Consider the following 22,887-nt stretch of genomic DNA (forward strand, 5'->3'; position numbering starts at 1 on the left):
GGGGAGGTGGGAAGCACAGGATAGCTTTACTTGAATGAAGTAAAACTGGTGAATCTTTGAGAGAACTTCATCGTCAAGGGATAAAATGTCCTTCACCTCCATGTCTGACAGCCTATTCCTGCAAATGAAGTGTGATATATGAAAGGAAATGATTTATCCTCCCCCTTACAGTTTACACTGATATCCGTAGTGGGAGGGTGAGTGGTTTTTCTGGCAGTTTGAAAGTACTAGTCACCAACAATCTCACTAGCTCACATGCACACAGCAGTCTCAGCTGAGAGCTTAGACGTGGGATAAGCCATGGAGATGGATTTCCTTTTCCAAGCAATCCCAGAACATCTCCCTTCAAGACAATGTTTTCGATAGGCTGCCAGGAATGAGAGGAATGTTGTGCTTCCTAAATATATGTATGAACACATTCACAGGCTCCAAGAACTGAGAGCTTTGACTGGATTTGGCTGAATTTAAACATACTCCCTGTGAACAGCAGGAAATATGGGCTGTTCCCTAAGAGCTACAGCAGTACTCGCTGTGAGGAAGCGATATAGCCAAGCCCATGAGCCACGAGGACTGTGCCGTGTGACTTTCCTGGTCTCTTGCACAGTTGGTTCATGGTGTCCTGGGCTGTGCCAGCAATCACTAGTTCTGAAGGTGAAGTGTAAGATGCCCATTTTCTGGCCTCATGGAAGGCCAGCTTGAAGAGCAGGGCTTGCCCACCACTAGGAAAGCTCTAACGGCCTGTTGAGCTGGGCTTAGCCGATGTCTGTCTGGTGCTAAGAGCATCTCTAGCATTTCCTCACAGGATAATGGTCCTACTTCAAAGCAGGCTTCAGCCTCAGGCACAGCGTGTTGGAGAGCTTTCAGAGTATCAGGCTCTGCTGTGGAAATGGAAATGATGATGTGGACCTTTGGAGGGCAATCTACAGGGAGCCAGCGGAATCTGTGAGCACCATCGCCAGGAAGTAATCTCTCCAGAGAGTCAAGGAACACCACCAGTGTCTGCTTGCCACAATGGGAGACAGCAAGGAGGAGTTCACTGAGGAACAAGACTAAATCACTGCAAGCCTGGCTGGGCTGGGCTGGAGGCGGTGGCAAATCAAATGCTAAACGTGCTTGGAGACAAATGTCCCTCAGCAGGCTGTGAGTGGCAGAACCCCGCTGGGATGTCCCCAGCAAACGAATCACAACAACACTGTCTTGCCCTAAAACAGCTTGCACCAGCTCAGATAGATTGCATGTCACAGCTGTTTTTCCACAGCCTGGTGGGCCCATAAAGGATGAGGGTTGTGTGGGTTTTATTATTGTTCTGCCTAACATGGTGAAAAATATTGTCCAATAAATTCTGTCTCCCACAGAAAAAGCTGCAGTTCTTCAGGCACAGAGCTGCTGTGTGGTGGCCCAGCTCCTGCAGAAAGTTGCCCTGGCTCCTTGATGATCTGTCCTCAGTATCGAAGATTCTTTAAAACCCAGTGATTAGTGACAGCAGTGAACTGCTCACAAAGTTGTTTCAGGTATTTTTTATTCTCCTTGCACTGAGGGTTCCCAGAGTCTTTACTGTATGCCAGTGTGTGTACTTTGAAGTGTTTGGGATAATGGCTTGCAATTTTTGCTTTAAGGTTGCTGAGCAGCTGTTGTGCTTCACTGTCCAGATTGTCCTCTTTTTTTGTAATAACTCACTGTTTGTCCCTTGCCTGATTTGTCTGTTGGAATCCCCAGCCTCTCTGAGGAATACAAAAGCCTGCAGGTTGCTCTTCTGGGTATTGAGGAGACCCTGTTCAATCTCCCTTTCAATTGCTACACACACACGCACAAAAAGAAAAAAGGGAGATGTGAGCATTCAGTTTCAGAACAGAGCACAGGAAAAGCCATCCATCAACATGAGTGTGACATCCCTTGGTCCTTCTGTATTTCATGTGCTGCTAGCAGGTCAGCATCCCCTGTGTCCTCTGAGCTAGGTGTACTCCTGGATGTGGTCAGGGAGACTGGGGGAGAAAAGGACAAACGTTTCTATCTGGTGTATTGCTGTTTGCTCGTCAGCACCAACCTCCCTCCTCAGGATTTGGGATATGGCAGATAGTTACCAAGTCTCTTCCTTCCCTGCACCTTTCCTGTTGTATACAGTCTGATGTTGCCTTGAAACAAACAGCTGTTCTCCCTGACAGTTCTGGTTAGAAGGACGTTACAGCCCTGCCAGAACACTCCTGCTTTGTGGTAGCAGCATCTCTGCTCTGGGCCGAGCAGCCCACCCCTCTCTGCCTTCCAGCCTGCCAGGTGTCTCTCCAGGCGATGCCAGCAGGTGGGCAGCGCCTTCTCATCCCGCCAGTACCACTGTGTCAGGAGCTGGGCAGAGTCCCCGGACAGCTGCAGAGTTAGGGCTTCAAATTCCTTCTCTGCAATGAGCCGGGGCACAGTCTGGTGCCCATAATGGTCCTTCCCCCAGGAGTCCCTGCAACAGGCTGAAAAGGTCCAGCATTCAGGCACTGCTGCTGCAGCGACAGCTGGGATGTGGACTGGCTGCCTGCCTTAGCACCTAAGGTTGCCAGGGAGGGCTGCTCGGGCTGCTTGCTGGTGACTGCAGCTGCCCTGTGGCTTTGTGTTGGATGGGGACAGCCAGGCAGAGCCCCAGCCTGCCCCAGGGCCACGGAGAAGAGGCTTTATGGCAGCTGCTCCTCAGGCCTTCACAGTGTTCCTGGCTGGGTGGAGAGGGAGGGAGGTGAGGTGGTGGAAGCACAGAGCAGAATAGGTTTGGCAACTTTGGCCGGTGGTGCTGTAAGATTGGCTTTGGGGGGATGTTGTGGTTTAAAGCTGGCCGCAGCCAAACACCACGGAGCCGCTTGCTCACCCTCCCACACCCCTGGTGAATGGGGGGACAGTTGGAGGGGGGTAAAGGGTAGGGAGACTTGGAGGTGGGAGGTAAAAACAATTTAATAATTGAACTAAAATTAAATTAATAAAATTAATAATAATAATAATAGAAAATGCAAACGGGTAATGCACAATGTGATTGCTCACCACCCGCTGACCGATGCCGGGCCCATTCCCAGTTAGTGATCCCAGAGAGGAGAATCCTGAAACCACTGTCCCAAAACCTGAGTGGAGTTTCCTGATCAACCCTTACCTACATGCTGAGCAGGATGTTAGATGATTCGGGATATTCCACTGGCCAGCTTGAGTCCGTTGTTTTGGCTGTGCTCCCCCGCAGCTTCCTGTGTACCTGTGCACTAGCAGGACACGAGAAGTTGAAAAGTCCTTGATTTCATAGCAACAACTAAAAACATCAGTACATTATCAACATTCTTCTCATGTCAAATCCCATACTGAATCCAAAACACAGCACTATTTAGCTACTGAGAAGGAAAAAAAAAAAAAAAAAACAAAACCCCAAACAATTAGCTCTATCTCAGCTGAAACCTGGACAGTGGAGAACTGCTAAGGGAACAGGACTGAGCTGGGGACTTTTGGTTAGACTGAAGGCTGGGCTGGGGAAGTGAGATCCTGAAAAGCATCCGGTATCCATGAAGTCTGGAAACAGCCAGAGTGAGCTCAGAGCGCAAACCCACGGTGTAGTCCTTGAGCAGTGCCCTTTCGGTGCGTGTAAGGGAACGAGGCAGTAGTGAAACCTTTGTGGCTGGCTCTGCTGAGATTTCTAGGTACACACTGAGAACCATCCTGAGGAAGACACTGCCCGAGTGCCTACTGCTGCTCTCGGCACACGTGATACGGCGCTGCTGAGGAGGTGGGAGCTCAGCGACGCTGAGCTCCTGGGTGCAGTAACGCTGTGGTGAGGCTCTCAGGGTCTCTGCCCCTCTGTCACTGGCCTCTGGTGGAAGCATCTTGAGGGAAATCAGGCACAACTTGCACAAAGACTTAATTGGTTATTTATTTACGGGTGGCTTCAATTATGCCCCCTGGGACTGCGTATTTATTCTCCTTGTTCAACAAAACATTCTCCCTTTCTAAAACCAAAACAACCTGAGGAAGCAACCTGGCACTTTTGCAGGTGTCTCAGCCTCCTCTCCCCTTCTGCAAGGTGTAAACCTCTGGGTGTGCATTTCTGCTTGGGGCTGTCAAAGTGCTTCAAGGAAGCTGGGGTGGGCTGCTGCCATGGGGAGCTGTCAGTGGTCAGAAGGAGCAATCGGAGGGATTTGAGTAGGGCAGAAGCATGGAACAGGTATCAGCTTGCAGTGTGACACCCCGCTCTGTCCCTGGTGGTTGCTATGGCATTTTCATTTCTGGTTCTTTGCATGGGGAATTTGTATTTATTCCGTAGTTACTGAGAAAACCTCCTCAATATTGAGGTATTGGGCAGGAAGCAAGCTTGGAGCAAGAGCTTCTCGCCTTATGTGTATTATGTGTATCTCCATCTGCCTCTTATAGCTGCTCGTTAATACACACAACCCGTTTTCTTCTGCTCTGAAGAGACTCTTGTGTTTAGGGCTGGACCATATGTGTGTGCCTGTCAGGGCTCCTTTTGTCTTTTAGGGACTACAGGCAGTTACTGACATCTTGGCCCCATCAACTAGCCGATTTGTGAAGCTGCTCGGGCAGGCTAATTACTTTTGAAAACCACCTTACTTGTCCAGTAGACCTGAGTGCATGTGGCCTGCTCTGTATGTCTCACTTTAGCTACAGGGATGGAGTCTGCGCCGCAGTGCTGGTGCTTACAGTGAAGGTGGGACCAGCTGACAGCTTGCCAGGCTTCAGTTTCCTCCAGAGAGGGTTGTGTGTTTCTGTGATCAGGGTCTACAAGCTCAGAAATACCCCATCTCAAGTCAGTTACCTCCACAAATTTTTTTTGAGATTATTAGACTAATCAATACTACCATAAAAACAGTGACATGGGAAAATTAAGTCATTCTATCACGTTTAATTTTTAGATCAGTCTGAACACTAGTGGTATGCAACTTTAATTACTGGAACTTGGCAAAACATGCTGAGATATTCAAAATCTCTCAGTAGGGATTTCTCCTGTGAAAGACTTACGGATTTGGACCATGGGTGACCAAGTAAGTAACTTAAGTTTTTCAGGACAAAGAACCTCAAGACTAGGGTATTTGCTGCAACATTTCAAGCCTATCTTCTGTCATGGAAGATAATGATCCAAAATATTTCAGTAGCCCCTTTTATGTTAGAAGTTCTGTGCAAATTAGTATAATCAGGACTAGTTTAAGTACCCCTGAAGTACATCCAGAATTTATATGTGGAATTTATACATGGAACCTTTTTTCCAGTTGAATATAGAACCAAAAGGATGATGTAAACCCTCATGTTCAGGTGCTGTGGTTAGCCACCTCACTCTTCACTGAAATCCATACAACTCAGGCATACAAATATATTTGATACAAAAGTTCTAGGAAATAGGACAGTATTGGACTCCTAGGACGCTTCTAAGGAGATGGAAAACCCATGAACATTTGGGCCATGTCTGCATGGAAGAATTTGTGCAGCACAACAGGAGTTAGGAATTTGGAGCCAGATTGTCTACTTGTCATTTTAGACCTTGCACTGAGAATGCAGTTCGTGTTGCTATCATCTAAAATCTGTGCTGAGTTTCATATAGAGGACGTTGTGGTTAAGCCTTGTAAAACTGTGGTTTCCAGGTGTCTACGGGCTTGTGCCCACATTACTACACTACCAATGCGAGTGCATTTTCAAGGTTCTAGACTTGTCACACTGTGTTTTTACTTGCTAATATGAAAACTCTGGATGTGGCGATTTTGGATTGTAGTTATAGAGTACAACACAGCAGCATTGATCCAGAAAAATATATTTCTTCCATCTTTCTGTGGCAAATCCTCCATCCTATTTTAAGACCACTCAGCCCCACTGATGGCCATCTCAGCAGTGATAAATAGCCACAATAAAAGACAATTCTACCTACAGGGAATCTTTTCATACAGAGTCAAGTCTGTGAAATTTTTATGGCCACTACTCCTGTTGTGCTTTTTACAAGGGATATTACCACTTTCTAGAAAAATCCTTGTGACACCTTTTAAGTGACATATTCACTGAATTAAATCAAACAACAAACTAGGTAAATTCAAGAGAAATTAAGAAGACAAAGCAAATAAGAAGAAAAGTAAGTGCCTATATGCACACAAACGCAAGGATGAGTGCTCGCTCCCAGTGCCCACGTACGTGCACCCTCTCCTGTTCACTGATACACAGGTCTTATATTCAAGGATACTTTTCACACCTGCAAGATTAAAAGACAGGGGGAATGTAAAGGACATTTTTCTCCTTAGATATTTTTTGTCATATGAAATTATAATTTCTTCGTAATGGGAATATTCTCTCCCCCAAGTTTTGTAAACATTCGTGGCACTACATAATCATGTGATAAAGCAGTACAAGAGAGAATGCTAAAATTAGGATGGGGAATGGCTGTATCTGCAGCTTTCCTTGGGGCTGCTCTAAATGAAAAGTGATCACTAATGAAGTCTGTGCCAGTGTCAGAGGAGGAAAGCGCTCTCTTGGGTTAGGAATTACCATGTCTGCACTGCTGTCCAACAGGGAGCGAGCACTCGCCGTGTAATACCCCTGGAATAATTCATTAGCTCCCACCAAGCAGCAGTTACGGGAAATCCTTGTATCACTTTACACTCCAGCCCACGTGAATTCCAAACCTCACAGTGAGAGAGCGGGTTCAACTTATAACCCTGTTTTTTGGTGAAAATCCAATCACGTGTCACATCCTTCATCCCAAAACTGTTTCTGAAAATACATGAGGTCCACCGTGACTTGGATAGGTGTTGTACCTAAATTCTTAACGCTAGTTGTGGCTTTATATGCCCACTAATTTCAGATGGTCTGCAGTTCTCATACATTCCTTCCAGAAACTGCAGCTCTGCTTCTGTAAATGCTGACCTATCTGCTTAGGCTGGAGACACTGCACTGTCCAAACAGCGTATTCATCATGTTACAGCCTACTGGAGGAGATGCTGCAGTGTTTTCTTTCTTTGGGAGGCACTTTTTGTGGAATTGAGAGCCTATCTAAGCCTGTGTTTTCTTATTTAAAAATGGAGACAGAGTGAATGATTTTCAGAAGAAGGGGAAACTGAGTTTTGTAATTCCTGAAAATCTGAGTCATTGCTACCCGCTGCCAGTTACCACTTTAGGAGCTCAGTCTGGCAACCGTGTCCCAGTAGGCAGAGGAAGTGGGAAATATTTGGATATTGTCCAAGAAGAGAAGTTCTTCACAAATATTTCTTGCTGTTACAGTGGTGGATGGGAATCAAGTGTGTGTTGCCCAGGGTTTTGTGAAAGCCTGCAGACTTTGTGTGCAGACAGGCATTGCGCTGCCCTGAGCTATTATTGCACAGTAGTGCCTAGGCTGAATTTGGCCTCACTGCAAATGCCATTAGTTTCTGAACGAATGCAGAATTCTTCCATCTCTGACATGTTCTAAGTGTAAACTGGGTGTGACGGAAGAAAGCTGTACATAAAACACAGCAGATTACAGGCATCTTCCCTTTCAAATGAAGCTGCAAGCTTACAGCTTCTTTGCTAAACACAGTAGTCTCAACCGCATTGTAACACTTTGCAGGCTCTAGCAGAGAGAGTGCCTGATGAATTCAGCAGCTTCAGGACTTTTCAGCTTTTTTACCTGAAAAAAAATGAGCTGATGAAGATTCAGACCAGGCTGCTGGAGGGCTGGAAAGGAAGAGGAACCATTTTCCCACAGAGAAAATCCCAGTGTGTATCTGGACTGAAGCTCATGCTGCTACTCAGCAAAGACTGCTCGTTAAAGGGGAGATGCCTAATGACAATGAACACCAGTCTGTGGTGCCTCTCTCCAGAAAGCTGGCTTGCTCCTTTTTTTAAGGAAAGCCTGGGAAAATTTCAGCTACTTTGACAGGAACAGTAGGAAATGGTTGACAGTCTGCACTGAGATGCAGTGAAACTTCGCTGCATCCTGGAGCGATCCATCTGTATTTGAAGAGGACAGATATCTCTATAGCAACCAGTGTTTGTCACTTGGGCAGAATCCTCAGGGATTAAATGTGCTCTCTGTCAGGTGCTGTACACCTGAGGTCCCTTTGTTCACTACCCTTGACTATTTTAGAAATAATTGTCTCTGTATTTTAGCATCACATAAGCCTGCCAGTACTAGTATCGTTCATGGTTCAGGCAGTCCCAGCCATTTAAAGCAGGTTTCTTAATACCCAGGGAGTACGCCCATGCCCTGTCACTATTTGCCTTCTCTCAAGCTGTGCAAGAGTGAATTTACTAAAAGGTGTTTAAACTGTGCACAATAAATGCTGCTCTGGCTACATTTGGACTGGGGTACCATCCCCGGACAAGCAGCACATGGGCAAAGATAGAAAGAGAAATGTAATAATTTTTAAAAAAATGGCAAGTACGTAGAAATGAGAAAGAGAGAAGAAAAAAGACTTCCTGAGGGATACTACAGCTAACAGTAGAACTCCAGCGACAGAAGCTGTTCGGTTGTTGCTCCTAGTTTTGAGTTCTATAGTGCAGGACAACATCCGTGACCCACCTGCTGATCCCCCCACAGAGGGGATCAGTGTGTGCCGCTGCAGCGCTCGCCCCTAGTGCCCATTGCTGAGCTCAGAGGCAGGAAACTGCAGCTGTCAACAGAGAACAAGTAAAAAAATAAAATCTTTGTCCAAGTGCCCTTGGAATGCCCAGGGAGAGGAGGTAACTGGTGCAAACATCTCAGCAGAGGCCCTTCCATGCTGGTCTGTTTTCCAATATTCACAGCACGTTGCTATTTCAGTTTGTTTCAGTGTGTGTTTCGGTATTTGTTCAGTGTAGCTTTTCCCATCAGAAGTGCTGCTTTCTCCACGTCCTGTGGAAACAGAGATGGTGCTATACCAGCCAAGCAGATTCATTCGCTCGGAACCACTTTCTGCTTCCCCATTTTGTCGCAGGAGACCATAAGCTATTATTTTTGTGGCTTTTTGCCTTTTCCAGGAAACTGAACTGAGCATGTCAGAGAAAACCAGTATCAGACAAAGCAGCTGCTGTGTTTTTTCTGTTTTTCTCATGAAATGAGATTTAAGAGGCTGGTGTCTATCCTTGTCTGTATCCCCTCTGTATCCCTCTGGCATACAGAGGAATAATCAAAGAAAAATTAGTAATCTGTATTTATGGCCCCTTTTGCAGACAATACTTGATTAATCTCCTCAGTCATCTAGGCAAATAAGAAGAGATTAACCGACATCCTAATCTGTCATAAATCAAACAGGCAGGGAGATGAAGCGTCTTACCTTAAGAGACACACATTACAGAGAGCCTGCATTAGGGTTTAGCCTACATTATTCTAAATCTAATTTAAGACAACATTAGGACTCTGAAGTCACAGCTTTTTAGACTGTTCTTCAAGGCACTGCAATATGTGACATGCTGTATGCATCTCACACTGCATGTACCTGTCATTATTACTGATTACCAATTCTTGTCACTAACAAATCAAAGAAAATTAGCTCGCTCACTGATTCAAGCAGTTGGTTGCAGTGGGACCAGAAGTCCCCAACTAGCAGATCTTTTTTGGAAAGTCAAGATGTGCCAGCTCGACTGAGAACCATCAGGGGCTGGGATAATTGGAAAAGCAGCAGCTTGCTTTCTGCAGGAATGCAGCGTTTGGGTTACAGTTTCTGGTGAGTTTTCTGTAATTTGCAAATCATACAAAATCAACCAACCAAATCTTTTCCAGGGACATTTTTTATTTCCTCAGGCTATAAAAATGTTCAAGCCTCTAAACATAACAGACCTGTTTTCCTGCATTCCACGCCTATAGCCTACCTGTACCCTAAAGCGAAGATGAAATCACTCTCACACTGATTCTTCCTAAAACATTACATTCGAAAGCTCTCTAAAACATTCCCTCCCCAGATTCTCTTTTGGAACATAAAGGAAACAGATAAGGGTCATGATAGAAAATATTATAAATGGTATTTTTTTCTAGGGATAATGTGTGAAAGATGCAAATGCACAAGTGTAAAAGAGAGACCAGACTCAAATATACTCATGAATGTTGATCTTAGCACTATCAACATCTCCTTTTTGTCAGAAATGTCATCACAGAGGTGAAGTGAGTAGCAACAGTGAGTCACGATGGCAGCGGCAGCGTGGGCTCTGGCATGATAGGGAACTTGTTTTCTCACCGTCTGTCTGTTCCATGAGCCATCATCTCCCAACAGCTTGCTCACAGACCACATGAGAGCTGGATTAAATTCTTAGCTGGGAGGTAATTTTGTGGGTGTTTACCAAGTCAGAACCACTGTTGATGCCTCATGAAATCTAAACCCCTTTCCTCAGAGTGGATGGGCACACAGGACAAACCAGATCTCCTTGGGGTCAGTAGTAAGAGCATCCTAAAGAGGTAAATATCAGCATTCTGTGTGCAGAGTAACTGGCTCAGCTTTGGTATCAACAGTGTATTTTCTCCATTGCTAGTGGTTTGCCTTATCAGTGTCCTGTCTTCTTAGCAGAGATGAAAGAAGCTCATACTAAATCCAAACTGTCTTTGTGAGCTTCCTAGAAAATCTTTTATGGATGTATATTCTGATTTCTCATTATTTTGGCAAAGAACTAAAATATCTTGAGAGAAAAACCCTTGCTGCAGCAAAAAGCTGGTTAAGGTTGTAGGAAATGCCGTGCTACACCAGCCTTACCTTCCATATAATCCTCGGTCTTGTGTCTTACCCCAGCCAGTTGGGTCCTTTAAAGAACAGCACAAGAAAGGCAGACAATGATAGCTAAGGGCCCAAATAAAGATGTGCTACTGTGAAATGCATAAAGCTGTGGTTTTTAATACTTCTGTGTGTCCTGTGTGCTATTTGGACTGACACTCAGCGCTGATTTAGTGCTTTACACCTTTAAAGCACCGTACAGCCAGGAAATAGGCAGCAGGAGGAAGCAGGCAGGCATTTGGCAGCTGATCACCTGGCAAGTGTTAAAAGGAACAACTTCTCTTGCTCAGGAGATGGCCAAGGTAACATCCATCTTTATCTTCTGGGTCTTTCTGCTTAGCTGGATTATGATTTGCTAACTCTTTGGACAGAATGTGGAAGAATGTACATGCTGTCATTATAATAAAAGGAAAAGGGGAAACAAGAACATTGGCTGCTCTAGCTTGATGTTCTACTGTATTGGCTTGGCCCTTTCTCACATAAGCTCTTCAGTTCATTTACTGCGAAGAATTACTAATATTTTCTGTAAAATAATCCTACGGGTTTGGTTTTTTTCTACAAACACAGTAAGATTGTAGAGCTTTCCCTGTCTGTGAAGCTGATCTGCAACGATGAAAAAGCTGTGGACACTGGGTTTGGCTCGCCCTGTCTAACAGAAAAGGGAAACCCGTCAATCAACAAGAAACGCTGAGAGCAGCAACTGAAACACTTTGCCTTTTCCATCAGGCAACCAGGGCCTCTTTGAGGATTAAACCTATTGCTAAATTTAGCTGCATCTCACTAGAGTTAGTATCAGGAGTTATCAGATCAGAACATCTTTAGGGGGAATGACGTCTGTCCCATGGAAGCCTAAGCCCTGGCGTGCTTCTCTCCTACCCTGCACTGCAGCAGAGTTTGGAGCCGGGAACGTTCTGCACAGCCAGCACAGCATGGGACTCTTGAGACGTGGTAGGATTTTTCAAAGCCCTTGAAATACCTATTCTCATCAGCCTGCCTGTTTATTGTTCTGTCCAGGTCCCGAGCAAAATTTGTTGATAACACTGAAATGGATGTCACGGGAGAGGGGAAGGGTTAAACCACCTGAAACATTCTAATGCTTTTTTCTGGAGTTTTTTTCAATATGCATAAGGCTTGCACTGACCTTTTCCATTGGGTCATACAGAGACTTTAAATCCCACACTCCAACACAATTTACATTCTCAACTGCTCTGATTAATAGACATTTTAAAAGAGTTAGATCTGGGGGGAGACAAGTGAAACCCTTCAGAAAATAAATAGCCCTTTGCATGTCCTCATTTTGTGAGCCAGGTAGATTGCCTGGGTCATGTTTCCCTCTTCTCTCCCATCTCTGTGCCGTGAAAGCAAGTTCCTCCCTCCAGGAAATGCCCTGCTACCATTTTCATTCTGGTTGGAGCAGAGTCTTAAGGAAGAAGCATATGTGCAGGTAAAGTAGGGCTTCCCAGGGGTGTAAGAGCAGCCCACTAGAACCCTGTGTCCCTGCTGCTTTTCGAAAGATCCACCTTTGCTTCTTGGGATGAAGGACGCCTGTCTGGAATCGTACCAAAGACAACCAGTGCTGAGCCATGGAAATTCAAGAAAGGTTCTGTCTCTCTCACTATGAAAGGCTTCACTAGATGAAATTTGTGACTCTTCCTTATGGCAGTTGCCTTCTTGATACTAATCTCATTCCAGATAAGGTACTTTGAAGGTGTACAGAGCTTTAATTTTAACATCTCCTGGAATATTTCTCTCTCTTCTTGATTAGCAGCTATGATTTGACTCTGGCACTTCAAAAGCAGCAGCTAAGAGTACCGTGCTAAATAAATATTCACGGTTGTTTAAAGCATTTTGATTTTTTTTCAGTTTTAAATAGAAATACTGAAACTCCACATAAATATGCTAGAATTGTGTGTGTGGTTGTGTATGCGTGTGTATATTTACCTGTCCCAGGTGAATGTTCTCCTTCCTCTTACAGTGACAAGAGGAAAGACAGAGTCAACTGGTATAAACACCAAAGGAAGTTACTTCCCTTATTTCCCTCCCTGAAATCTCAGAAAGTCTGCTTGGATGACATCACTACAAATGCAAAAAAAGCAATGGACCTTTTACCATGTTATTTCCATTTATAACATGATCAGGCATACTTGTAGGCAAACTTATCAAAGTTTGATCTCTCTCTTCAGTTAGAATCAGTTTGTCATCAGGTCAAGGAGACTTTAAGTAGATCAAGGAGCCTGTGGCTTCCGAGACTGGTGAGAGTAAAAGAAACACACGTATTTCCTCAAGTGCCAGTGGACAATCAGAGTCACTTCACAATTTTTATTTGTTGGCGGCTTTTATAAAACAAAATTCCCTTGAATCATACATCTCATAAAACATTTATAGTGTTGTGCATGCTAGGGATACATCAAGTTTCAGCAGACCAGTATCTGCAAAACCAGACAGTTGAGGTGTCAGGTAGAATTCTGGCTTTCTACTGAAGGGGAGGGAAACTCACAAAATTAAGGCACTGTCAAAACCCAAGCCCACAAATCATTTGACCTTTTGTCAGGCCTTTCATCCGGTTGTATACAAGAATTTTTTTTTCATTTTTAATTAACCGTCAATTTCAATTTTGAACAGGGACACCAAAAAAACCCAAACAACCCCATGCTTTTCTTAAATTCTATTTATATTCCCAGTTGCAAGATGACAGCAGCAAACCTTATTGCTAGGGCTGGCAATGTGCTGCTTAACTGAAAGCCCAGTGCTACGTCCCCGTGCATGCCACTTTCACCACTGTGATCCCAGCCCCTGGATGATGACACTTCTAAGAACAAAATCAGTTATAAGAACAGCTTAAGACTAGTCTAAAAGCCAGTATTCACTAAGCAGAACATGAACGAACTGACAGACTCCTCCCTGAGCCACGCGAGGCATTTCATCTTCTTCATGTGTTGGGCACAAGCTGCTTTCACAGAGCAGTAGTTTGGCCAAAAGGGACCTACGAAGGATAATCAGTATCTTCAGCTGGTGTGCTTTTATCAGTCCTTAAAGTAGTTTTAATCAGCTGGTGGGAAATCCACTTCTTCAGCCTTTATACCTTAATTTAAAAATACAGGAAGTGTTCCTTCCTGCACCCAGTGAGCGTTCAGGCTGTCCTTCAGCACACCAAAATCACTGCTTCAAGCACAAACCAGCACGTAGCTGTGGGCTTAGGACCATACTTAGAAGTATCCAATTCTCTATATAAAGATCCAACATTTTAAAAAAGCCAGTTTCAGGTCCATGAATTAGATGCCCTGGCAATTATAAATAAATAGTAATAAATACTTATTTACACTCACACACCCTTCTTGTATCCCACAGGATTACAAACAAACCAAAACCATGCTTCTTCCCGAGTTAAATATGATCAGGTTTGAGGTGGGACACACTATTACTAACAATGTGCAGCAAGGCTACACGACAGTTTGGCATAATAACAGTACCAATACATAGCACTCAGAGCATTTCACAGCTTCAAAGCTCTTGCAAACACAGGCTTAGTTAAAAAAGGGACAGTGTTCTATCCATGAAGAATCAGAGAGCGCTTAAGTGATAGAAAAGGAGTTTAGCTAGGACACCAGTCAATGTCCTTATTGCATATAAAATGTCACATTGATTGGAGATATGGCAGATGTGGGAGCTAGGAAAAATTAGATCAGGCTCGTATGAGACCATTTAATTTCCTTGAGTATGAAATCCAATTTCCACATTGATTGTGTCTTAACAGTTTGTTGTTTTGGTAGACATCAAAAAGGTCAATGAAAACTCAAAGGAACTTATGAGTTGCAGGAGCACAAACCATTACCTCCATTCATAAATAAACCCAGTGAAAGATTTTATATCAATTGAAAATGCTGCATCATAACTGCTGACAGCTTAGGAGCTGGCACCCACTTATCATCCTGGCACAAATCTACAAATCCCTGAAAATATGATCAGAATAGAGAGACAGAGACCAAGAAGCAAGCAGCAGCACAGAGAGCACAAATGAAATTCAGGGACCCGCCTGGCAGTGTCCTGGCTTCCACCTCTCCTCTGGAGTCTGAGAAAGACTGGAGGATAAAGGAGGTCACAGGTGGCTCTGAGACTCAGCTCTGGAAGGATTTTCTTGGCCTATTTACTGTGTGGTTGCTTTTTTATTCAGCTTTTTTTGCTTTCCGTTTCCTTGTGCCTTCATTTAGCTCCTCTTTTGACTTTGCAGGAGGAGGTGGAGGATGGGAAACCTCATGGGAGGCCCCATGCTGATTGTGATGATGACTACTGTGTCCACTGGAAACCGAGCCAAAGAAAACTGGGCAGATGAAGCTTTCCACCGGAGCAAAAGGTGAGGCATGAGAGTGGGTTGCCGTCATGAAAACCTGCCGTGCAACAGTGAATACTTAAAGATCACATACACCAGCTGTGAAATACTAACTAGTAAGGAGCTTTCCACTGACCCCGGATAAAAGTCCCTAGTGCTACACGACTCAAGGCTATATCACAAGGATCTTCTACCATACTGCCTCTATGATGGAGAATTTAGCCTGTAATTTCCTGAGCAGATCTTTCCTGTATGTACAGCCAATGCCTTCAACGGTGGCTCAGAAAGGTGAACACCCCCAGTCTAAGTCTGTACCCTTTCTCTGGTTCTGTAGATTGGTTAGCAGCAAACCTGCTGTAAACTTACCTTGCAAACTATCATGAACATGGTGAAAAAGAAGATGAGGTTGGCTTCAGAGATGGGGAGCCAGTGAGTTTGTTGCAGCGTGAAGAGGATTGTGCCATACAGACTAGCCTTTGTAGGGCTAGAAGAGAAATAAAGAAATTTTCTAGGTTTGCATCGTTCACATCCAGTCCCGAATGGTTCTTTAAATTCCATTTTTGGTCTGACAGAGAATTTACAGGCCACCTACTTACAAGGACATATGAAGAATTTCGTTTGTTTCTGGCTTCCAGACCCCACGCAGCAGTTGCTCGAAGTTAGACATCAAGGCAACACCAGAACCTGTAGAACAGTAAAAGTGAACAGCTAGAACTGCTGCTCCAGGAGAGAGTTCCCCCAAGGGATAAGGATAACCTAAGGGGAATAAAAGGTTCATGACATTCTTCCCAAATTTAAAAGAAGTTAGCCTAAAGTAAGAGAGCAGGACAAACGCTTTCTAGACTTTGTGATGCAGGGAAAGGGCATTTGCCTCTGTTCCAGTTACTGATGCTCAAATGCTTGCTCCAAACAAAAGCCAAAGGAAAACTGACTGGGCTGTTTCAACACTGGTAGAACTCCCCTGAAAAGATACAGGCGAGGCCAGAGACAGTACAACATGGGAGAAAGAATAAACAATTCCTGAATTCTCCAGTTGTCCAGTTCTTCATGCCTCCATTAAAGTGAGATGATGACTCAGCTGACAGCCACTGCGTGAGCATGAACCCACACCTGTCTTCTAGGGAGCGGGACTGAAGCCAGCTGACCACATCCACTAACCAGCCCACTGGCCAGCACCCAGTAATGTGGTCACCTTAAGCTTCACTCACAGCTTCTCCCATCCCTCCCCACAGGGCTGGTGCCTCCCTGCTGCATTAGGAGGATCTCATGGTTCACCTTTGACCCATCCAGTAGCCATCATAATGAACCACCCGTGGTGGTAACGGTGATGAGCGTGGTGGACCCCAGCTGCAATTTTGCGAACTCTGACCACTTCCTTCATTGCCACAAAGATGAGCTTCAGAGGCAGAAAGCTAACACACTTGTAGAAGAGGTTCATGGGACAGAAGAATATCAAATACCTGGAACAAAATCACAAAGAGGTTATTTGTTTGTCCTGATCTGGGATGTACAGAGGGGATTCAGAGTACTGTGGGGTTAGCCTGAATTACGTCAGGGAGAAGGAAAGGCACATACAACCCATACGCACTGAGGAAATGAAACCTGGAGCAACTGTAGTTAATTTGTGCCTATTTCACTAACATGATGACTAAAATGCCCCCAAATCTTCAGCGTGGGCCATTCCTCTACTATATGTGGTATCGGTGCAGCGTGTGCTGCACCGTTTGTGGTTTGGCCACAGTTCAGCTGCAGCAGCTATGAATAGAAATGCCCGGCGGTTGGACTGCACCCAACCCATATCATCAAAGACAACTGGTCAGAGAAGCTGGAAACTAGATCTAGGAATATGAAAGACTCAAAAACTACCTCACCCCGCCTCTTCTTTCCCCAGTAAATCCAAGCAAGATAATAACACGTGTGTCACACAAGGAGAATACCTCCCTTCACACCGGACGGTTCTCTACACAGCCAGCGGCGTCTCACGCTTAATAAATTGGGTGAAGTGCAAAAGACTCACCAGACTGCTGTAGCCAGGATGACACTGGAGTTATTACTGAAGTAATCAATCGGTGGTTCCCCAAGTAACAGATCAGCAAGTATGTAACTTCCAAAGCAGTGGAGCATAGCACAAAGCCAGGAGGCAAAAGGGCTCTTACGAGACATCTCCACGGCTCCTGTGAAGCAAATTCTAAATGAGAAGATGGATTCAGCAAATAAGCAGAAACTTCAAGACCCTCTGAGAAGGAGGCTTGCGGTGCATGTTCTCCAACAAAATAAGTCAAAGAAAAGTGCTTGTAAAACAAAATACAAAAATACGTATTCTGTGAAACCTGAACAAGTACCAGACACTGTCAAGAAATGATACGTGTGATCCCAGCTTGCAGGCCCCCCGTAAGGTTTCAGATGAACTAAGTCATTAGAAGGTTATGAATCGGCTAAGCGTTTATCTCTGGTATTTGCTGCTACTTACTGCAATCAGAAAGAACAATTTTTCCCTTGAAAACAATGTCTTTTTACAGTCTGAAAATAAAATGCATACTAGTACCATTCTGTCCATTCTCTCCATTGCTTCAACCTAGGTGCCCTCTAGAATTCATGAACAATCTGTTCAGCTCTTTCATTCAAAAGATAACCTGTAAAAATAGAACAGTAATTCTTAATCTTTATTTGAAAGAAGAGGATTTGAGGATTCTTCCCTGCTTCTGTACTAGTTTGGAAATGCCCTTTGAAAATGCAACTAGATATTAAAACAGCATTACTATTTGATAATACTTTATGGTCTCCTCCCACAACCTTCTACTGCCTTTTTTTTAATTCCTCTAGCCATTTTCATCCACATCTTCAAGGAAATCTCTCAAGAACATCAGTTCTGTAAGACTGTTTCATCACCTTACTGAGAGCAGCCCTGCAATTGAGAGCAGCCCTGCAGTGAAGGACTTGGGGGTGTTGGCTGACAAGAAGCTCAACATGCCCAGCACTGTACGCTCGCAGCCCAGAAAGCCAACCGTGTCCTGGGCTGCATCCAGAGCAGTGTGGCCAGCAGGGCGAGGGAGTGGATTTCTCCTCTCTACTCCACTCTGGTGAGACCCCCCCTGCAGTGCTGGGTCCAGCTCTGGAGGCACCAACATCAGAAGGACACAGACCTGTTAGAGCAGGTGCAGAGAAGGCCACGAAGATGATCAGGGGCTGGAGCACCTCCCCTGTGAGGACAGGCTGAGAGAGTTCGGGAGGTTCAGCTGGAGAAGAGAAGGCTCTGGGGAGACCTTAGAGCGGCCTCCCAGGACTGAAAGGGGCTACAGGAAAGGGGGGAGGGACTCTTTATCAGGGGGGTAGGGATAGGATGAGGGGTAATGGTTTTAAACTGAAAGAGGGGAGATTTAGATGAGATATAAGGAAGAAATTCTTCCCTGTGAGGGTGGGGAGGCCCTGGCACAGGTTGCCCAGAGAAGCTGTGGCTGCCCCCTTCCTGGAAGGGTTCAAGGCCAGGTTGGACAGGGCTTTGGGCAACCTGGGCTAGTGGAAGGTGTGCCTGCCTGTGGCAGATGGGGTGGGACTGGATGGGCTTTAAGGTCAACTTCCAACCCAAACCATTCCATGATTCTACAATTAAACTGCTCCAGACTCCTTTGTGCAGCGTTTCAGATACCAAACTGTTCAGTAAGCTGGTAACAGGCAGCCAAGAGAGAGAGAATGCTAAAATGTTATGTCAACATTACTAACAGCGGCCACCTTAAATAGCAGTAAGTGATCAGCATACCTAAAACTATGACTGCTCAGACTCTTCCATCCTCAAAGACATTCGAACCAGCTGAAAACAGTGGAAGTGAGACAGCTGCAACAGCCAAGCTGGTTCTATAGGAACCTGAAGTTTAGCTTGAGGCTTAAATTTAGTAACACTTGTTTTTCTTTGGCTCCGTGAAGCCATGCTGTCTCCAAGGAGGAAACAGGACATCACTGTCCTGACACTGATCTTCACCACAGGAGCTGTGGGATGAAATGGTGTAGGAATCTCATGAAGAATACACCCCAGCCTTGTCCAGTCCAAGTGGATTACTGGCCTTACATATTTTTAAAAGCTGTTTTCATAAGGGTTGCCTCTAAACTGCTCTGTTCAGGCCTTAATGCTGCAAGACAGCTATAAGTGATCAGGCCTCGAAAACCCAGCACTTCTGTTTACATGGAGTTTAACTAGAACAGTATGTAGATTGTGTGGCACGGAGATCTCACAACTGGAGGATTTTAAAATTATACCGAAGTGTGGTTTTAGTTTTTTTCTCCTCAATCATGGGGCAGTTCACTGAAACAGTTCAAAACTGAGCATGAAGAGGGCACACGCTATCAAAAGTACATCAGGAGGACAGCAACAGCGCAGAACGTGGAAGCTTAAGACGCAGATCTATCGATCTTCACAAGATAAGCCCAAGAGAACAAAGCAAGGTCAGTTAGGGTGCCTGAGAAGAGATTATGGCATAGTCTGGAAGGTGGGAAAAAAAGGTTTTACTTACAGCCTTTTTGTATATAAATAGGAGGAGAGTATTACCACAAAAATAGAAAAGCAACTGGGAAGAAACGTAACACTAAGTCCTGGGATAGCCGCAAAGAAGCGACTGAACTTAAATACTTCAGTGTGGTCGGAATCCAATCCTAAATAAAATGCAAGATTAATTTTCAGAATCAGAGTGACTAGTTCTTGGAGGTTTTTTCTGCTTTATACCTCTGAAAAAGCAATTCAACAAGGCTCTGAGCCCTGAACGCGGCTGCTTACAGCGAAACCTGCGGAGGACAGGACAGGAGGACAGGGTTGGCCTGTTGGTGCACAAAAATTGTCAGGTTTATGCCTCAGAAAACACGACTCGAGCGGCCCGCAGGGCCCTGCCACCCCCCGCCCTCAGAAGGCGGCTTCCCCCGGCCCGCCCCGCCCTGACTGACGGGGCCGGGCCCCCGCCGGCTCCCCCGGGCCGCGCCGGGCGGCCAAGGGCGCGGGGCCGCACTCACCCGGCTCGTACTTGAGGTAGAGGACGGAGACGATGAAGTAGGCCGTGTCGAAGAGCGGGAAAACGGGCAGGGCCGCGAAGGCGGCCGCCAGCTCCCCGAGCTGCAGGGCCCCCGCCAGCTCCATGGCGCCGCGGCAGCGGCCAGCACCGCCCGCTCGCCCTCCCTCCGCCGCTCGCCGCGGCCCCGGCCCGCCCCCGGGCCCGCCTCCGGAGGGACGTCCCGGGGCGCGGCCTCGCCTCTAACGGGGCCGCGGCGGCAGCGGGAGGCGTGACCGGGTCCGGCCCAGGCCCGCGGGACGGCGGCCGGGCGCGGAGCCCCCTCCCGCCCCGGCCCCGGGGAGCGCAGGCGCCGCGGGCAGCGCCCGCCCTTTCCGCTTCCGCCGCCGGGGCCGCCGCCATGATCGGGGACCTGCTGCTCTGCGGGTAGCGGGGACGGGCCCGGGGGGCGGCGGCCCGGTTGGGCCCGGCCGTGCCTGACGCTCTCTCTGTCTGTCTGTCTGTCTGTCCCTTAGGACGCTGCTGATGAACGCCGGGGCCGTGCTCAACTTCAGGCTGTGAGCGGGCGGGGACGGGGGGAAGGGGGGAGGGAGAGAGGCGCCGGTTTTGGGGGGACCCCTCACCCCGCCTGACACGGGCCCCCCTCGCTGTCCCGCAGGAGGAAGAGAGACACGGAGGGGTTCGGCGAGGAGTCGAGGGAACCCACGACCGGTAACGGAGGGAGCCGGGAGCCGCGGAGCGGGGCCTGAGCCCTCCCCCGTGGGCTGCCTCAGGGTTGTCTGAATATCCCCAGGAACGGGCGTTTTCTGACGGAAATTCCTGGTTAAGGCATTTTCAAGGCGCCAAAGTACAAGTTTAACCCCATTTTGTTTGGATGCGAATTACTCTGTGGCTGGAACTTAGTTTACTAAATTGCAACCTAAAATTTACCTCCATGATGTTTACATACAGGCTGGATAAACCAATACCATCCGATATTGGTGATTTGAGAAGAAATACGAAAATGCGTATTTTGTTTTGCAGTTTTGACCGTAGGGGCCTGTGCTACAGAGGTAACGCTCTGCTTGTAACTGGATTTCCAGTTTGGTGTGTGTGCACGAGCATTGCTCCCTGTATCTGCTGGGTGAAAGTCCCAGGAAGACTGAAAACTACAACAGAGGGCTGTCCTTCCCTTTTTAATAGTGTGACCCCTTTTTATCCTTGTTTATTTTGCCACATGCCCTTACAGGGATGCCCTGAAGGTAGCATGGATTGTTTACCTAAAACTTCGACTTTCAGGTTTTTGTTGTCTGACCATTTTGAGTTTTTTCTGTTGGAGCTGCTTATGGTTTTTAAGGCACTGGTGAAAAGGTGACTTGTCAGGACATTAGGTATTTTTCACATCAAGGGCTTCTTCTCTTGATCTTTAGGTGACAATATCAGAGAGTTCTTGCTGAGTCTCAGATATTTTCGAATCTTCATTGCCTTGTGGAATGTCTTCATGATGTTCTGCATGATTGTGTAAGTAATGCCATACAGCATCTTGTCATTTGTTTATAGGAAGATCTATATGTTGGGATTTTTCTTGCACATATATTGCTTTTTGGATCTCTTTCTCGCCCGCTGTATTGTTCCATAATTCCTTTTCATTTCACTTATTTCACTCTTCAAAGAGATGTTGGTTGACCTCACAGTTTTTTGGTAATATGGGCACCCGTAACACATGAAAACCTTCTCTGCCAGCGTGTGAGTCATTTAGCCTTAAATACAGCGTTCCTCGTTGTGGGCTGCTGGATAAAACATCGCTTGGGTCAGCATTTCAGTTTAACTTTTGGGATGTTTATCATTTTCGGGGGGGAAAAACCCCACCAAGTAATAGAATCAGCCTGGAGAACAGTCTCTGGCAACAACAGGCTTTAGTTCTGACGGGCAGGCTCACAGGCTGCCTTCCCCTCACTTACGGAGCTCTGTGGTCTGATGTATGGGGGAGCGAAACCACTGGCCAGATGTGCACTGGTGGTGTGAGTTGGAAGGGCATTGGTGTGACTGGTCACAGTTGTACGTGGTTCTCATCTGCTTTTTTCCTGTTGCATCCACTAGGTTATTTGGATCTTGAAAGTCATCCACAAATACACCTGTTAACTTGGAAGAGACTTTTGGCTGGAAACAACTTTTCTATAGAGTAAAAGATTATAATGCTTTCAAAACACAGCCCTGGGATTGTGGCCTGTTCTTCGGTACAAACCCCTAACATGTTCCAGGGACGGGACATGTTCATCCTCTTCAGCCAGTCATGTAATCATACGGTGCATGCTGATTCGCTCGCTGCTGGGGGAATTGAGCCTTTAGGCTGCTGAGCCAAAAATCTTCAAAGTAAAATTATTTCAACTTCACTGAAATAAAGAGAACTTTAAATTGTTTTGCTAGGCTTAGAGTGCCCAGTATGCAGGGTAGAACTGGAGCATGACTGAAGACCACGGTCTTAAAACTCTGTGTTGTCAGTCACTCCCAGCTCTGGATGTGTCCGCTAATGTCACCGTGGCGTAGGGTACTTGGAAGTTGCACTTCTTGATTCTCATTTTTATAAAGTTGAGCAAAGTATTGGTGTAACTTCGCTATTCCATTTAGTTTTGTTGCAGAAATAGAAAAGGATTTAAAAAAAATGGGATTCTCACCTTCTCAGTGTTTTTCCAACAAAATGCTTTCTAAATTAAAATTTCAAAGATAAGGGGTTTTTTTCTAAGCAATATGTAAGGGATTTTGAATAGCAAAAATAATTCTATAAGCCAATGCTAAGGAATAGTTTTGAAATAATCTTGGATTTGGTTCAATAAAGTTGTTCTATTTAAGGGTAAAATGTCTATTCGATGCTGTGTTCATTCTCTTGCAAGAAAAATAAATTCAGTATTGGTGTGTTTTTTGAGAAATTTTA

General features: G+C 45.8%; 3 protein-coding genes across 6 annotated transcripts; 1 reads left to right on the forward strand and 2 right to left on the reverse strand.

The window, feature by feature from the left end:
• Nucleotides 1-99: 99 nt before the first annotated feature.
• LOC141916351 (NACHT domain- and WD repeat-containing protein 1-like) lies at nt 100-3,833 on the reverse strand. Its single transcript, XM_074808734.1, is given in 5 exon segments — nt 100-732; nt 735-1,269; nt 1,271-1,447; nt 1,449-1,672; nt 3,557-3,833. Coding segments are annotated over 5 exon segments (1,431 nt in total). The 3' UTR covers nt 100-514.
• Nucleotides 3,834-12,944: 9,111 nt separating this feature from the next.
• TMEM38A (transmembrane protein 38A) lies at nt 12,945-20,213 on the reverse strand. 4 transcript variants are annotated; one of them, XM_074808723.1, is made up of 7 exons: nt 19,981-20,124; nt 17,531-17,618; nt 17,003-17,159; nt 16,261-16,445; nt 15,582-15,669; nt 15,352-15,469; nt 12,945-15,043 (listed from the first exon to the last, which is right to left on the reverse strand). In XM_074808723.1, the coding sequence occupies exons 3-7, from the start codon at nt 17,146-17,148 to the stop codon at nt 14,822-14,824; spliced, it is 759 nt and encodes a 252-aa protein (XP_074664824.1). In that variant the 5' UTR covers nt 17,149-17,159; nt 17,531-17,618; nt 19,981-20,124; the 3' UTR covers nt 12,945-14,821. The 4 variants fall into 4 exon arrangements, with proteins under 4 accessions (XP_074664824.1, XP_074664826.1, XP_074664825.1 ...); XM_074808725.1 differs by having other exon boundaries at nt 19,992-20,093; XM_074808724.1 differs by lacking the exon at nt 19,981-20,124 and adding an exon at nt 19,700-19,829.
• A 22-nt stretch (nt 20,214-20,235) lies between these two features.
• Nucleotides 20,236-22,887, forward strand: SMIM7 (small integral membrane protein 7). Its single transcript, XM_074808726.1, has 5 exons — nt 20,236-20,402; nt 20,492-20,533; nt 20,635-20,687; nt 21,386-21,476; nt 22,056-22,887. Exons 1-5 carry the CDS (start codon nt 20,377-20,379, stop codon nt 22,069-22,071), a joined length of 228 nt encoding a protein of 75 aa, XP_074664827.1. The 5' UTR covers nt 20,236-20,376; the 3' UTR covers nt 22,072-22,887.

This window comes from Strix aluco, chromosome 29 (assembly GCF_031877795.1).
Source record: "Strix aluco isolate bStrAlu1 chromosome 29, bStrAlu1.hap1, whole genome shotgun sequence".
In the NCBI taxonomy this organism is placed as follows: domain Eukaryota; kingdom Metazoa; phylum Chordata; class Aves; order Strigiformes; family Strigidae; genus Strix; species Strix aluco.

Excerpts from the sequence above, each read along its gene's own strand:
- TMEM38A (XM_074808722.1), bottom strand. The coding sequence starts at position 20,104 with ATGGAGCTGGCGGGGGCCCTGCAGCTCGGGGAGCTGGCGGCCGCCTTC. Across the intron at positions 17,160-19,980 it reads CTACCTCAAGTACGAGCCGG|GAGCCGTGGAGATGTCTCGT; the intron begins GTGAGTGCGGCC and ends TTTGCTTCACAG. Across the intron at positions 15,670-16,260 it reads GGCTACTGGATGGGTCAAAG|GTTCTGGTGTTGCCTTGATG; the intron begins GTGAACCATGAG and ends ACTGTTCTACAG.
- SMIM7 (XM_074808726.1), top strand. The coding sequence starts at position 20,377 with ATGATCGGGGACCTGCTGCTCTGCGG. Across the intron at positions 20,403-20,491 it reads GGGGACCTGCTGCTCTGCGG|GACGCTGCTGATGAACGCCG; the intron begins GTAGCGGGGACG and ends TCTGTCCCTTAG. Across the intron at positions 20,688-21,385 it reads GTCGAGGGAACCCACGACCG|GTGACAATATCAGAGAGTTC; the intron begins GTAACGGAGGGA and ends CTTGATCTTTAG.